The sequence below is a fragment of the Bos mutus genome, chromosome 9 (assembly GCF_027580195.1).
Source record: "Bos mutus isolate GX-2022 chromosome 9, NWIPB_WYAK_1.1, whole genome shotgun sequence".
NCBI lineage: Eukaryota > Metazoa > Chordata > Mammalia > Artiodactyla > Bovidae > Bos > Bos mutus.
The window spans coordinates 84,539,128-84,556,060 of NC_091625.1; the positions used below are offsets into that span (position 1 = coordinate 84,539,128).

General features: G+C 37.5%; 1 protein-coding gene across 5 annotated transcripts in view; it reads left to right on the top strand.

Annotated features, from left to right (window-relative positions):
* Window positions 1-16,933, top strand: part of STXBP5 (syntaxin binding protein 5) — a 157,146-nt gene that overhangs the window by 98,442 nt on the left and 41,771 nt on the right. For 3 of the 5 annotated variants that reach the window (XM_005894662.3, XM_005894663.3, XM_070376832.1), the window contains 3 exons: window positions 4,613-4,738; window positions 7,070-7,221; window positions 13,157-13,222. In XM_005894662.3, the coding sequence (XP_005894724.1) occupies window positions 4,613-4,738; window positions 7,070-7,221; window positions 13,157-13,222 (344 nt within the window). The remainder of the gene's footprint in view (window positions 1-4,612; window positions 4,739-7,069; window positions 7,222-13,156; window positions 13,223-16,933) is intronic. The other 2 variants (XM_070376830.1, XM_070376831.1) reach the window with 1 other exon arrangement.

Here is a 16,933-nt window from a genome sequence, read left to right on the forward strand (position 1 = left end):
CTGCAGGGCACAGGACAGTGCTGCACAACAGATTCAGCCAGCTCAGGATGTCAGTAGTGCCAAGGATGAAACCTGATCTGACCTCAGAATATAAGCATTGAGGTTAAGCAGCTACTTTCGTAGAAAGGTCCTAGGTTTCTTCCCTCTTTCTCTCCCCCTTCCCCTCACTCCCTCCCCGCCCTCCCTACCCCCGCCTTTCCTTTCTATCCCATGTATATACTTCCTTTCTGCTACAGTCTGGCATGCTTAGATAGAATGAGACTTGGCAATAAAAGAATTCTACATCTTTCCCTTTTGTTACTTACTCTGTAGTACTTTAAACTTAAATTTGTAAAATTTACATTAATGTCACTTCTTCCGATTTTCATGTATATTTCTGTTTTTTGTTTAATGTTTATAAGCATGTAAAGTAGTTTGTCTTTGAGGTTTGTTTTGGTAACAAATTTGAGATTTTTGTCTAAAATCCACATATTCACTAGTGACTTTTAAATCACAGGCAATTTGAATTATATATATATATATATACACACACACACACACACACACACACACACATTGTTTTTTTTACCATTTTAATAGTTTTCAGGTAAATGCGGTTCATGTTAACTGCACATCGTTTTAGTCCACAATCTCAAAAACCAATTTTAAAAGTCAGAGATATAACTAAATTGATGTGAAAATAACTAATACTTAGATTTTGTTTGTTTTTTGTACAAATTATTTTTGTACTTTGTTTTTTTCCCCATTGAAGTATAGTTGATTTAGAGTGTTATATTTCTGCTGTACAGCAAAATGATTCAGTTATACCTATATATATGTATTCTTTTTTAAATATTCTTTTCCAGTATTCTTTATCATAGGATATTGAACATCGTTCCCTGTGCTATATAGTAGGACCTTGTTGTTTATTCATTCTATATAACCCCAGCCTCCCACTCCATCCCTCCCTGTACATAATTGTCTTTTGAAGAAACTTTTTAAAAGTAACTGTTTGATTTTGTTTTTAAGTATTTTAATTGTGCTTTTTTCAAAGTATTAGTCACATCAGACAAATTGTTTTGTAACTGCCAGGCCTCTAAACATTATTTTTAAATTTAAAATACATTTGTACAAATTACGGAGCTTTTCATAAAAATAAGTTCTACCCTTTGTCTTTAAAAAGTAAACAAATGTATACCTGTGGCGGATTCATGTTGATATATGGCAAAACCAATACAATATTGTAAAGTTAAAAATAAAATTAAAAAGTAAATTAATATATTAAAAACATTAAAATGATAACTTGCATATAACCATTATAAACATTAAATATAATGCCCACCCAGCCCTCATTTTGTATTTTTAAAATCTGACATATGTCATCATTTCTTGATTTGATTTCTAATTTTTTACCAGTTGAGGCTTTTTCAGCATGTTTGACTGTTTAAAGTTATTTTTGCCTAAGAATGTTTTTGTTTCATACTAAGTAAAATAAGAATTCCGTGACTTCTGTGTGTCTTCATCACTTACATCTAAAATGTGCCCATATATGCCTATCTGAAATTATCCCTGAATGCCTGTTCCTGCTCTTGAAAATCTGAGTGTGAGTATATAAGTGTGAAAGTCACTCAGTCCTGTGCAACTCTTTGCGACCCCATGGACTATATAAGTCCGTGGATATCTCCAGGTCAGAACTCTGGAGTGGGAAGCTGTTCCCTTCTCCAGGGTATATTCCCAACCCAGGGATTGAACCCAGGTCTCCAGCATTGCAGGCAGACTTTTTACCAACTGAACCACGAGGGCAGCCCTGAGAATCTAAGGTGCACATAAATATGCCAGAGGGAGAGTGGATACTTCCTTGAAGCTTATTTAATTGGTACAGGGAGAAAATAGCACCCTCAGACTCTGCAGGCTATGCTTGTATCAACAGAGGCTGTCTCTCGTGGACATGAAATGCTACTCAGTATTTATTTTTGTCTTTTGGGGTGGATGGCTGTAGCCGATCAGTGGGTGTTTCCCAGAGGAAAATTAGAACTTCTGCTTCAGCCAGTGTGTAGTTCTGAGTATATTAACTTGCAGACTTTGCACAGGCAGTTGTGACTGCAACTCAGTTCATTTTAAGAGTACTCTTGGTGATTCACATTTCAGAAACTTGGACAATATCATGACCCTTTTCTTACCTGAACTGAGTCTAGCAAATATGACAGCAAGAGGTCTGGTGTGGTATTCTTGATCCAAAGGGTTCTCTGAGTTTAGTGGCAGGAGGTTAAATATAGAAAAGACTTCCAGCTGTCCTTCTTTGTACATTTACTTCAAGGCAGATGCCTCAAGAATCATTAGAATAACCAGGCTTTGTGTATGTTTTACAAGAACAATTACTGGAGAGTCTGTGCAATCAAAAATGTCCCCACCTTAAAGTAAAAGTAGATTTTTTTAATAGTAAAAGTAGTCACACAGATAGCTCATATTTTATACAAATTTTATCTTCCAAATTCACTTGAAGTTTACAAGTAATAAAGGTATTAGCTTAGTAACTTTATTCCTTAGAAAGTCTCACATTTATAGACAAACCCCTCCTTCGCTCCCTCTAACATGCTTATAACAAGTTTAACCAACATAAGTTTTGTGGGAACTCACTCAACATAAGTGAGTATAACTGTTTTGCTGAATAGTTCACTTGAAGACCCCTACTATCCCCTCAAAGTTACCACATCTTCTAAGACTAGCTCTTCATCCTGACACCTTTTTTCTTTTTCAAAACTTAGAATCACTGTCTTCTTTTTCTCCCCTCCTCCACCTCTAATCAGCCTGCAGCTCATTTATTCATTCCATAAATACTGAGTACCTCATCTGCTGGAGTATTAAAAGTAACCTTAATGGAGTTTATGAACCTTTTTGAGACTTAGTTCATGCATTTCAAATCTCTCTTATTATTTTACATCACACGAATCACAGGAAGTTCCTCATGAGTCGTCGTCTGCTACTTCATCTTGCGAAGTTCTACAGTTAATCTTCCCAAAATATTTCTCCTAAACCCTTCACTGTCTTTTAATTCTTTAATAATGAAAATGTATGCCTTTTGCATAATTTGGCCATTGAAAAAATTCTCTCATAGGCACTCACAGTATCCTTATACTGTGATTAAGTAAAATATTCCCACTTTCAAACAGGAAGACGTTAAGTGGCAGAACCAAGTGTCACACTGTAGCACTTCAGAGCCCTGAGTTCTTTCTACCAACATCAGACCTTTGCAGCCAGACCTCACAGACCCTCCAGTCTGGCCCTGGCCTATCTCGCTATAGTGACTTTTTTTTTTTTTAATTCTTACTACACATACCTTCTACTGTGACCAAACATATACACTTGTTAATCTTTGTCTATGGCTTTCCTACTTCTTTATCTTGTTAGCATACTTTTTTGCAAAAGCAATTTTTTGACAGTATCCAGCAGTTTTGGCAGAGAAGGCGATGGCGCCCCACTCCAGTACTCTTGCCTGGCCAATCCCATGGACGGAGGAGCCTGGTAGGCTGCAATCCATGGGGTCGCAAAGAGTCGAACACGACTGGGCGACTTCACTTTCACTTTTCACTTGCATGCGTTGGAGAAGGAAATGGCAACCCACTCGTATTCTTGCCTGGAGAATCCCAGGGACGGGGGAGCCTGGTGGGCTGCCGTCTATGGGGTCACACAGAGTCGGACACGACTGAAGTGACTTAGCAGCAGCAGCAGTTTTGGGGGGAAGAGTCTCTGCTGTCAAGGGGCTTCCCTGATAGCTCAGTTGATAAAGAATCCTCCTGCAATGTAGGAGACCCCGGTTTGATTCCTGGGTCGGGAAGATCTGCTGGAGAAGGGAAAGGCTACCCACCCCAGTATTCTTGGGCTTCCCTTGTGGCTCAGCTGGTAAAGAATTTGCCTGCAATGCGGGAGACCTGGGTTCAATCCCTGGGTTGGGAGGATCTCCTGGAGAAGGGAAAGGCTACCCACTCCAGTATTCTGGCCTGGAGAATTCCATGGACTGTATAGTCCGTGGGGTCTCAAAGAGACGGACACAACTGAGAGGCTTTCACTTCACTTGACTTCTATGCTATCAAAAATACTACCAACTCAAAGTCAAAATAGATTTTTTAGTAGTAAAAGTGGTTATGCAAACAAAAATTGCTCACATATTTTATACATTTTCCTTAATTCCTTATGTTTTAGGCCAGTTTTCATCTACCTACACTGTACCTTTTTCAAGTTTTAAGTCTACTCTTCTATCTTGGGTTTTTTCTGTAACTTGATTTTTTTTCCTCTTAAGACCTAGAATGCAGCTTCTCTTTGTTCTTCTCTCCATCCTTCCCTGGTCTTCTTTCATTCCTCTCTACCCACTTCCTCCTTCTCCCCTTTCACTTCTCCCCTCCCTCCCCAATTTATATGTGGAACTTACCTGTGATTTCTTGCTTATCTGTGTGTTTTATCTCCAACTAGATTAAATGATTCTAGAGGACAGGATTCTGATTTTTGCATTTTATATCATATATGTTCAAATATAAAGTTATTTTTGTATAGTTATTGATGGATGACTTTATAATTATATAGGCTAATAAGATAATTGAAGATGTGTTAAAAGACAACACGTTTTCCTTTCTTACAGAGTTAAAAGTTCTCCACTTAAACAGTCTCCAGGTTATCAGACAGAATTAGTTATACAGTTGGTGTGGGTGGGTGGAGAACCACCACAACAAATAACCAGTCTGGCAGTTAATTCTTCCTATGGATTGTAAGTATAATTTATGTATTTCTGTGTCTCTTCATTGTATTCCATGCATTTTTATATTTTTAAAAAGAGAATGGGTGATCCTTATTATATCACTTAAAATGTTGTATAAGCTTCAATGTCAGATCAAATTCAGTGTTGATTTGGAGCATAATTCTGTTCTGAATAATTTACTCTGGATGTGCTTATTACTACTTCCTTATCTAAAGTTAAATATCTCATGGATCAATGAATCTGTCCTCACCTTGATGTACTCTGAGAAATAATTTCCTTGTTAATATTTGGTATAATAAAGGTCTAACATCAACCGAAAAGACTATGTTCTAAATTGATTCTGTAAATGTTGAACCACAGCTGCATAATTTATTCTTTGTCCTCCCATAGTTAACTTGTAAAAACTGTAAAGACATAGTAATAGCTTAGTAAAGTATTCATCTGCACTTCAGGTGTGTTTTTATTTATCAGTTCATGCCTTCAAGTGTATAGTGTTCGTAGTACATACTTTTTAATATAATAGGATAGAATCATAAAGTATTTACTTTTGTTTTAAAAATCAACACTGTCAGGCTTCCTGGTGGCTCAGTGGTATAGAATCCACCTACCAATGCAGGAGACACAGGTTCAGTCCCTAGTCCGGGAAGATCCCACCTCCCCAGAGTAACTTATGCCCGTACACCACAACTACTGAGCCTGTGCTGTAGAACCCAGGAGCTTCAACCACTGAGCCACGGACCTCAACTACCGAAGCCTGCATGCCCTAGAGCCTATGATCTGCAACAAGGGAAGCCATTGCAATGAGAAGCCCACGCACTGTGACTAGACAGTAATCCCGCTCGCCTCAACTAGATAAAAGACCATGTAGCAACAAAGACCCATTAAGTCAACATTGTGATAAAAGAGGAACCACATGCCAACTGTTTGGTCCAGAGCTGTTTATCTTGTGTAGGTCACTGTCTCCTTCCTTGATTCTAGCCCTAGGAACTCATTCCTCTTCCTTCTTCCTTCTAACAGCTACTACCACCTACACCATCTCTTGCATTTGTACACATAACTAAGACTGGCTACAGTCTGAAATAGTCTTCTCTAATGTCTTTTATTTGCTCTCCCACAATGTGAAAGTACAGACGTTTCTTTTGTTTTTTTTTTTTAATATTTTGCTGTCCACAGCCATAAGAGAAACAAACCGGAAATAAGAAGCAGTAGAATGTTTCAAAGGAGGTTGCAGATCAGTTGCTCACAGTCCTGATTGGGTTCACAACTATATTTTGTTTAGGCTTTTTTGTGTATTTTTAAAATTTGAACTAGTTGCCAAGACTTTTTAATGTGAAAATCCATATTTAGAGCTTTAATTGAAAAGTTTGGTTATCTAGCCCATGTCTCCATTCCTGGTCGGCCATAGTTAGCAGGAGCTGAGGTGAAGCGTCCCCTGTTTAGATGAGTTGTTCACTCTTCAGGTCACCACAGTACTTAGTTGGCATGTTCTACTTACCTATATAGCCCCTCTATGTATGTTAGTTCTCAACACCTGGCTTACGGGATCTTAAATGAATAAAGTTCCTTCATTCATAGTCGTTTTTATTCATAGTTTGTTTGTACTTCCTGACTCATGATTGAGAAAGTATTTGGAATACCCCAAAGGGAGGCCTCCGAGATTTATGCTTTCTATGTTTTACCCTTGACTGTGCTGCTGCTGCTGCTAAGTCGCTTCAGTCGTGTCCAACCCTGTGCGACCCCATAGACAGCAGCCCACCAGGCTCCCCTGTCCCTGGGATTCTCCAGGCAAGAACACTGGAGTGGGTTGCCATTTCCTTCTCCAATGCATGAAAGTGAAAAGTGAAAGTGAAGTCGTTCAGTCGTGTCCGACTCCTAGCAACCCCATGGACTGCAGCCTACCAGGCTCCCCCGTCCATGGGATTTTCCAGGCAAGAGTACTGGAGTGGGGTGCCATTGCCTTCTCCAACTCTTGACTGTAGGGATTACCAAAACTTTTCCAAATGTATAGTGCCCTATTCCCCCTTAGGAACGAATGTTTTCCCCTGAGGAATTCAAAATAGTCAGAAAAATAGATGTTCTATTGCTTAGTGTGGAGATTTATGTCTTTGGTTAAATTTCACCTCCTACATCAGATTTTTTTGTTGATTTGTACACATTGATACAGAAGATCTGCAGAGCTCCATCAGAAGGCATATGTAACCTATATTTGCATGTCTGTAATAGTGTTTTGTTTCAAAAGGAGTTTTCTTAAAGACCCATCATGCTTTTTTAGCCCTATAGACTACATTTTCTTCCAACTATGTAATTGTGCTAAAATGTTTGTTCTTTTCCTATTCCTAGGGTAGTTTTTGGCAATTGTAATGGCATTGCGATGGTTGACTACCTCCAGAAAGCAGTACTCCTCAACCTGGGCACTATTGAATTGTATGGCTCCAATGATCCTTATCGGAGAGAACCCCGATCTCCTCGTAAATCTCGACAACCTTCAGGAGGTAAAAAGAAAGAAATCCTGAGCTTTAGGATTTCCATAAATGCCAAGTTACTTCTGTGAATATAAGTATTTCCATTAGGTAAATAGCTTATCTGATTGTATCTGTTTTGTATAAACTGTCAAAAAAAAAGTAAAAGGTATCAACCTCCTTTTTAGTTTTGTATTTTTATTAGTTTATGCATTTGTTTTTAATATTCTAGAGTTTTATTTAACATTGGGAAGGGACCACAGTTTCAGACTTCTTTGGCTAAATTACTATGACAGGAAAATTTATCATTACAGAACAAAAGTTAATTTCATAGTTCTGTCCCTTTTACTGTTTAATAGTGTGAGACCAGCAGTTTATTGTTTTGAGTATCAAAGAAATAATTTCCCACATGAAAAAAAAATGTAGATGCAAAAGTCAGTTTCAACTCTGTGAGATACAGCATTCTTGGACAGCTTGGATTAAGTGCAAGCCCAGATCCATTAAGAATTCTCTCTATAGCATTCTTTTGTGTTTGCTAGATAATTAATCTTATTTTAAATGTTTCAATACAATGCCTCATGGAACACATATATATTTTTAGCTGTTTATACCAGTATTACTCACCTTTTTTTTTTCCAAACCTCATGGCAGACACAGAAAATGACACTGGATCTCTGGCATGTAGACAGATGTTAATGGGGCCTCCAGTGGTGGTAACTGGCCTCTGAGCTCCAGACTCCCCAGGACCTGCCCAAGGGGACCAGGGATTCAAGAGAACTCCATCTGTGGCAGATGTAACCTAACCTGTTTGCAGAATGCCACTGGGAAGCCCTTATCTGCATCTCCTAACTCAGGCTCTCTGAATTAAAATTCTTTCTGACATTCATTTCTCAGTTGCTTTCAGGACATTTTTTGCTGATACTAAATACCTCTCATAATTCGCAACAGAAGAAAAGAAAAAGGTGATGGGTTATAGACCTTACTGTCACTTTGGCAATAGTTGAATATTTTTTTCTGTTTTTGTCTATGTGATCATTTTGTCATGTGTTATCTTCAGCAGAAATTGTTGTCCCAACCATACCATTCTAGTATCTGTCTCCTTTTTTTTCTTTTGCTTTTCGTTGCTTCACTGAGGCATGCTGATTGCGACTTCTTGCATGTGCGGCGTTTCTAGCTTATATTCTGAATCTGTGAAAAAACTCCGTTCTTCTTTTTTAAGTAAGTTATTCATTCCACGTCAGTAAAGTCATGACAGTGTATTTTGTCTGTAAAACTATTTTTTTCTCATTTATTTTTAAAAGAGCCTATCAAAGCATTCTATATCTAAAATAATATACTCATTACTTAAATTCATCTCATAATATATAAATGAAAACAGCTACTGAAATATTTGTGTTCCAATCCAGTTTCTTTATAAAGCAAAGAAATTAATATATAGTGTCAGAAAGTTAAACATTGTCTTGATAGAGAAGGAGTGGTAAAAGTTTTATTACTCACAAAATTAATTTCTTTTCTTGTTAGTACCTCATCATAGCTTACATAAAATTACTAGAAATTAAATACCTAAATTCATCCAAGGTTAGAGACCAATTCTGCCATGTGATTTTAATTTTTTTTCTTGCATTCCATTGCATCCTATTTTATTCTTTAATAAGCATTATTATATTATTCATATTATTATTTGCTTCAGTTTGTATTGAAGAGTTACACATTTAGGTATAAAGGTGTAAGCAGGAAAACTACTTAAGTTTTTATCAGTTTAAGATGTTATTGTTGTTATGCTCACTTGAACAATATTAAGGAGAAAGAAAAAGTTAAAAATTAAGAGAAAATTATTTTAAAACATACTTTAACATTTTAAGAATATTTGTGTCTTGCCTCTAATATATATTATTTATATTTTAAATTAAATCAAATATAGAATAATTGTTACTAAAATTCTTTGATTGCATTGATGCAAAAAAGAATTTTTTGCTAAAGTGTATATTTTAGCATATATTCTTGAAGTGAAGCCCAAATACCATGAAATTGTTCTTCTGTCTTTCATAATAGATCAGTATGAATGGAGAAACTTTTTTTTGCTGCTACTTGGTGCTAGTAGGTTTTCATAAAGAATATGATGGCACTCATGAAATTATTTTGTGAGATAAAACATTGTCATTGAAGTGTTTTGTAGCTGTCTTAAAATACAGTTGAACTATTGACTAAAATATCTACAGTATTTTCATAATAAAAATTATGAAACTCACAGGGTACAAGTAGAGGTGGTGAAGTATTCTGGCTACATATATGTATCTGCTGATTATCGTAATTCTGTTGGGTTGTTGACCAGAAAGTTCAATTGGGTTTTTCTATACCATCTTACCAGGTAGTACAGTGGTAAAGAATCCACCTGCCAGTGCAGGAGGCAAAAAGACATGGGTTCCATTCCTGGGTCGGGAAGATCCCTTGGAGTAGGAAATGGCAACCTACTCCAATGTCTTTGCCTGGAAAATTACATGGACAGAGAAGCCTGGCGGGGTACAGTCCATTCATGTCTCAAAGAGTCAGACACCCCCTGACACACACACATACCATCTTATGGAAAAGCCCAAACCAACTTTTCAGCCAGCACAGTGTTAAAACAGACCAAATTCTCTACCCTCATGTAGCTCACATTATACTGGAAAAGACAGAGTTTGAAAAGGTAAGTGGTATATAGTAAGTTACATAGAGGTGCCAAAGGAAAAAATAGCCAAATGAGGGGGATTTGAAATAGTGACAAGGGTGTTACATTCTAAATAGAGCATCTTGAACAAAGATTTAAAGGAGACAGCTGTTCTCCTTGAGGATGTCTGTAGAGAGAACATTTCAGGTAGAGAATAGCAAGTATAGTGGCTCAGAAGCAGTGTAACTAGTGAGTTCAAGGTTACAGTGAAGGGTCAGTGTGGATGAAAGAGTCAGGGAGATGGTGAAGTAGGTAGGAGAGGAAATAAAGTCAGAGAGGTAATGGGATACCCATAGTCACGTAATAAATACCACAGTCATGTACCATAGGATCATACACATCAACCAGTCTTCTTGGACTTGACTAGCTTTTACCCTGAGTCAGATGGAAAGCAAGCAAGGGATTTTTAGCTTATTCCAGAATTTAATAACTAAATTATTCCTATCACATTTAATTTAGCTTCCTAAATGATTCCTCCTAGGCTATTTTAAGAAGGAAAATTAACGTCTCTCACTACATTTTTATAGAGTTTAGTTGTCGTTCAGTCGCTAAGTTGTGTCCAACTCTTTGTGACCCCATGCACACACGAGGCTCTTCTGTCTTCCACTGTCTCCCAGAGTTTGCTCAAACAGTTGACAAAATACCAAAGACTTAAAATTTCAAAATTGATTATTTTTATTCAGTACCAGGCTCATTGTAATCCTGGAATATATTATCACTATTGATTTACTTAGTTGAGGAATATGAGATCACATGGTATTTGTCTTTCTCTGCCTCACTCACTTCACTTAGCATAATGTCCTCAAGGTCCATCCGAGTTGTCACAAATGGCAAAATTTCATCATTTTTATGGCTGAATAATATTCCATTGTATATTTATAACTCTTTTTCATCTAGACACTTTTTCATCAATGGACACTTGAATTATTTCCATATATCTCTACTGTTTAAAAACCTGTTATCTTAAGGCTTTATCAAGAAAAAGTTTATATATATAGATATTATGTCAGAGATTAATACATGCATACCTATAATTAATCTATCATCTTAGAATTATAAAGAACTAGTTTTGCTTTTTTTCTAGAATCATTAGTTTGATGAAAGTTAAAAAGAAAAAAAAAACTGTCATTCAAAAGCTCCCTATTCAATGAAGACAGTAATACACAGTTCAAAATAGAAGACACTCCTTATAAACTCAATTCAGTACTCGTGTGTGCTCAGTTGCTTCAGTCATGTCTGATTCTTTGTGACCCTATGGACTGTAGCCCACCAGGCTCCTCTGTCCGTGGAATTCTCCAGGCAAGAGTACTGGAGTGGATTCCCATCCCCTCCTCCAGGGGAGCTTCCCGAGCTAGGGATCGAACTTGTGTCCCTTATGTCTCCTGCGTTGTCAGGCAGGTTCCTTACCACTAGCGCCACCTGGGAAGCCCAGTTCAGTGCTTAGTGAAAGTGAAAGTGAAGTCGCTCATTCGTGTCCGACCCTCAGCGACCCCATGGGTTGCAGCCTACCAGGCTCCTCTGTCCATGGGATTTTCCAGGCAGGAGTACTGGAGTGGGATGCCATTGCCTTCTCCGAATTTAGTACTTAGCATTCTCTAAATGTTACTGTAAGAGCTCTCTTAGGGACTGTAAAGATTGTGACGTTATGTCTTTTACCAGAGGAATAGAAAGGTAGATACTGTTAATAACGTGCACATACATTGATTTCATACCTGATAACTTCTGAGGCCTAGACATGCAGCTTTTGTCCAGCTATCCCAAGCTCCCTGGCTATGAGTGTCCTAGATGGCATCTTCCAATAGAAGGCTGTTTCATCTACACTGGAAATCTGTTGACTGGTCTAGCCACCTCCATTAATTATCTTACTAGACTTCCTGGATAACTTGCTGCTTCACTTTGTACTTTTATGTTGTGGAGATGGCTTCTGTTCCTAATCCTTATGAACCAGCCTCTTCCAGCTTCAGAGTTTTGTGCAGCTTCCATGCCTCTCTCAGTCTTCATAAAATTAAAGAGAGTTAGGGCCTTGCTCTGGATTGGGTTTTGGGTTAAAGGGATGTTGTGACTGATGGAATCTTCTATCCAGACCACTGAAGCTTTCTGTCTGTCAAAGAGTAAGGCCATTTCACTTGATCATTCATGTGTTCATTGGAGTAGCACTTTGAACTTCCTTCAAGAACTTTTCCTTTGCTGTCACAACTTGGATAACTGTTTGCCTTAAGAGGTCTAGATTGTAGCCTTTCTGAGTTTTTGACATGCCTTCCTCACCAAGCTTAATTATTTCTGGTTTTGGATTTAAAGAGAACGGAGAGTGACTGACTGACTCTTCCTTTCACCTGAACCTTAGAGGCCATTGTAGGGTTATTAACTGATGTACTTTTAGTTTTGTGTCTCAAGGAATAGGGAAAACTGAGGGGAGAGAGAGAAAGAGAAAGATGGGAAGGGCAGGTCAATGGAGCAGTCAGAACACAGATGTTTCTTAGCTAAGTTTGCTATCTTATGTGAGTGTGGTGTGTGGTGCCCCAAAACAATTAAAAATAGTAACATTAAAGATTGTGATCACAGATCATCATAGAAAATGTAATATTTCAAACTCTTTTGTTATTATTATGAGAATTAACGAAGATACGACATACAAACATGAAGTGACAAATACTGTTGAAAAAAAGGTCTCTGTAGGCCATCTCCATGCAGGGTACCCATAACCTTCAATTTGTTTTTCAAAAAAAGCAATTTCATCAAAATGCAATAAAACAAGGTATGATTGTATTTTAAATGTTGCAAATTTGATGGTACAAAATATTTTCTTAATTATTTGTCAGTAATATTTAAGGGAGTGTATTTGAAATATACTTAGCAGAAACAACTTTGAGATATGAGTTGAGAGTCCCTATAATGTAAAAAAAATCACCAAAAAAGTAACCAAATATTTTCCCTCAAGAGAAATTTAATAAGCAGTGTATCATATGCCCTCAAATCACTGACTTTGAACAAAATCCTGTGTTATGTCTAATGTCCTTGAAGAACAGCAGATTGAAAATTGTTACTTATTTAACTGATGACTTCTGTATTAGTTTTAATATCAGAATGCTCCTATATTCCTGTCTCAAAGCTATTAAACATAATATCAATGCCAGCGTAGTCTGATAACCTGCTGAGTTTTTAAAAATGGACTGTCATTAGATATGTACTGTAAATAGCAGGTACAACTGCAGTTACATAAACTTGTGTGTGGTATGACTTGGTCTGGCTTTTGTTTTTCAGCAGGTCTTTGCGATATTAGTGAAGGGGCAGTAGTCCCAGAAGATCGCTGCAAATCTCCAACTTCCGGTAATTTGCTTTTTATTTTATTAATAGTTGTAGTGCTACAAAAAATATAATGTGCAAAATTTTTATAGATAAACATTTAAAATACACCTACATGGAGCTTTTGTGTTACCTATTTATTCTTAAAATTATAACTATATTCTTTGCATTCTAATTAAGTTAAAAGAAATGCATTAGATAAAAATCTACAGGTATTACCTGTTGAGAGTAATGCAAGTGTTTTCTTAGCTTTCTAATATTTACACTTTTGGGGGGAAATAGATCTTATTTCTCATCGTTGGATCAGAAGTTTAGTTATCTGCAGTCTTATCTTTGCTCCTGGTAGTCCTGGAGTCAGCTGGTAAAATAGTGCTCTAATCCTTGAATAATGTCTATTTAAATGTTATGAGAGATTTTGTTATGAGAGATTTTTAACACTTATTGTCTAATGGTGACTGTGGACAGTTAGAATAATTGTAGACTAGTTATATTTGGTTTGGATTTGATCAAAGTAATATATAATTTTGTAGCTATATTAAAGCATTTGTCCTTTGTTATCCATATATTGGCCTTATGTAACCTATGTATGTGTTACTGTTTCAGAAGAACATTACTTTTAATTCTCCTTAATTAAAACTAGGAGGATCCTGAATTTATTGTTTTTTTTTTTTAGTGGATTGAAAATTTGCTAAAATTTAATAAGTTTAACTTCGTAATTTTAACAGACATGTTTGAAGGCTGGATCTTTTCATCAGCTTTCTCCTGGAAAGACTGTTCTTAGCTTAAAGTAACACTGTTCATGGACAGATTTTGATCTTCCATAGGTAGTTCTGCGATATCATAAATAGTTAAAAAATAGGAAAAACTAAAGTGCATTTTACTTCCTCATATTTCAGTTGACCATTTTATTAGCTATAGGACCATAAAAGCTTTTTTGAGGTTTTCTTTTTAAAATTGCATTTTCCTGATACTGCTCAAGCTAATCATTTCTTCTCTTAAAATATATACACCTTCTGGTTTTCTTATTATTTAAGTTTCACATTTAAGTTCAGTCATTACACTAATAAAACACATACAACTATAATATATATACTATTATATACTATATTAGGGCTAAACATTGGTAGCATAACACTGAACAAATAATGTGGAGCAGTATGTACTTCCTGTCTCACAGGATGAAAACTATTTCTGAATATAATTTTGAATTATAATCTCTCTTAATTATTGCTATTTTTCCTCCAACTATATACAGTACTATTCTGATCTTCTCACCTTAGCTCAAGGCCATATAATAGCAGTTATCAGTATGTTAAGTCTGTAAACCAAACTGGAAAACATGGACATGTGATATATTGTCTTTTAATATATTAAATAACCATCAAATGTGTTTTAACAAGATTTATCCAAAGTATATTAATACTCCTTTTAATCCTAAGGCATACTTTCAGTAGGTGTGTATAAATAACAATTTGAAATAACCCAACAAGAGGTAATTGTAGATAAATATGATCAGTTCAGTCAGTTCAGTCGCTCAGTCGTGTCCGACTCTTTGCAACCCCATGAATCGCAGCACGCCAGGCCTCCCTGTCCATCACCAACTCCCGGAGATTACCCAGACTCAGGTCCATCGAGTCAGTAGTGCCATCCAGCCATCTCATCCTCTGTCGTCCCCTTTCCTTCTGCCCCCAATCCCTCCCAGCATCAGGGTCTTTTCCAGTGAGTCAACTCTTCGCATGAGATGGCCAAAGTACTGGAGTTTCAGCTTAAGCATCATTCCTTCCAAAGAAATCCCAGGGCTGATCTACTTTAGGATAGACTGGTTGGAACTTCTTGCAGTCCAGGGCACTCTTAAGAGTCTTCTCCAACACCACAGTTCAAAAGCATCAATTCTTCAACACTCAGCTTTCCTCACAGTCCAACTCTCACATCCATACATGACCACTGGAAAAACCATGGCCTTGACTAGACAGACCTTTGTTGGCAAAGTAATGTCTCTGCTTTTCAATATGCTATCTAGGTTGGTCATAACTTTCCTTCCAAGAAGTAAGTGTCTTTTAATTTCATGGCTGCAGTCACCATCTATAGTGAATTTGGAGCCCCCAAAAATAAAGTCTGACAGTTTGCACTGTTTCCCCATCTATTTCCCGTGAAGTGATGGGACCAAATGCCATGATCTTAGTTTTCTGAATGTTCAGCTTTAAGCCAACTTTTTCACTCTCCACTTTCACTTTCATCAAGAGGCTTTTGAGTTCCTCTTCACTTTCTGCCATAAGGGTGGTGTTATCTGCATATCTGAGGTCATTGATATTTCTCCCAGTAATCTTGATTCCAGCTTGTGCTTCTTCCAGCCCAGCGTTTCTCATGATGTACACTGTATAGAAGTTAAATAAGCAGGGTGACAGTATACAGCCTTGACGTACTCTTTTTCCTATTTGGAACCAGTCTTTTGTTCTATGTCCAGTTCTAACTGTTGCTTCCTGACCTACATATAGGTTTCTCAAGAGGCAGGTCAGGTGCTCTGGTATTCCCATCTCTTTCAGAATTTTCCACAGTTGATTGTGATCCACACAGTCAAAGGCCTTGGCATAGTCAATAAAGCAGAAATAGATGTTTTTCTAGAACTCTCTTGCTTTTTCCATGATCCAACGGATGTTGGCAATTGGATCTCTGGTTCCTCTGCCTTTTCTAAAACCAGCTTGAACATCAGGAAGTTCACGGTTCACATATTGCTGAAGCCTGGCTTGGAGAGTTTTGAGCATTACTTTACTAGCATGTGAGATTAGTGCAATTGTGTTGTTCAGTTCAATTCACTTCAGTCGCTCAGTCATGTCTGACTCTTTGCGACCCCATGAATCACAACACGCCAGCCCTCCCTGTCCATCACCAACTGCCAGAGTTCACCCAAACTCACGTCCATCAAGTTGGTGATGCCATCCAGCCATCTCATCCTCTGTTGTCCCCTTCTCCTCCTGCTCCCAATCCGTCCCAGCGTCAGAGTCTTTTCCAGTGAGTCAACTCTTCACATGAGGTGGCCAAAGTATTGGAGTTTCAGCTTTAGCATCAGTCCTTCCAATGAACACCCAGGACTGATCTCCTTTAGGATGGACTCGTTGAATCTCCTTGCAGTCCAAGTGACTCTCAAGAGTCTTCTCCAACACTGCAGTTCAAAAGCATCAATTCTTCAACGCTTAGCTTTCTTCACAGTCCAACTCTTACATCCATACATGACCACAGGAAGAACCATAGCCTTGACCAGACGGACCTTTGTTGGCAAACTAATGTCTCTGCTTTTCAATATGTATCTAGGTTGGTCATAACTTTCCTTCCAAGGAGTAAGCATCTTTTAATTTCATGGCTGCAGTCATCATCTGCAGTGATTTTGGAGCCCAAAAAATAAAGTCTGACACTGTTTCCACTGTTTCCCCATCTATTTCCCATGAAGTAATGGGACCAGATGCCATGATCTTAGTTTAGTTTGAGCTTTCTTTGGCATTGTCTTTCTTTGAGATTGGAATGAAAACTGACCTTTTCCAGTCCTGTGGCCACTGCTGAGTTTTCCAAATTTGCTGGCATATTGAGTGCAGCACTTTCACAGCATCATCTTTCAGGATTTGAAAGAGCTCAACTGGAATTCCATCACCTCCACTAGCTTTGTTTGTAGTGATGCTTTCTAAGACCCACTTGACTTCACATTCCAGGATGTCTGGCTCTAGGTGAGTGATCATACCATCG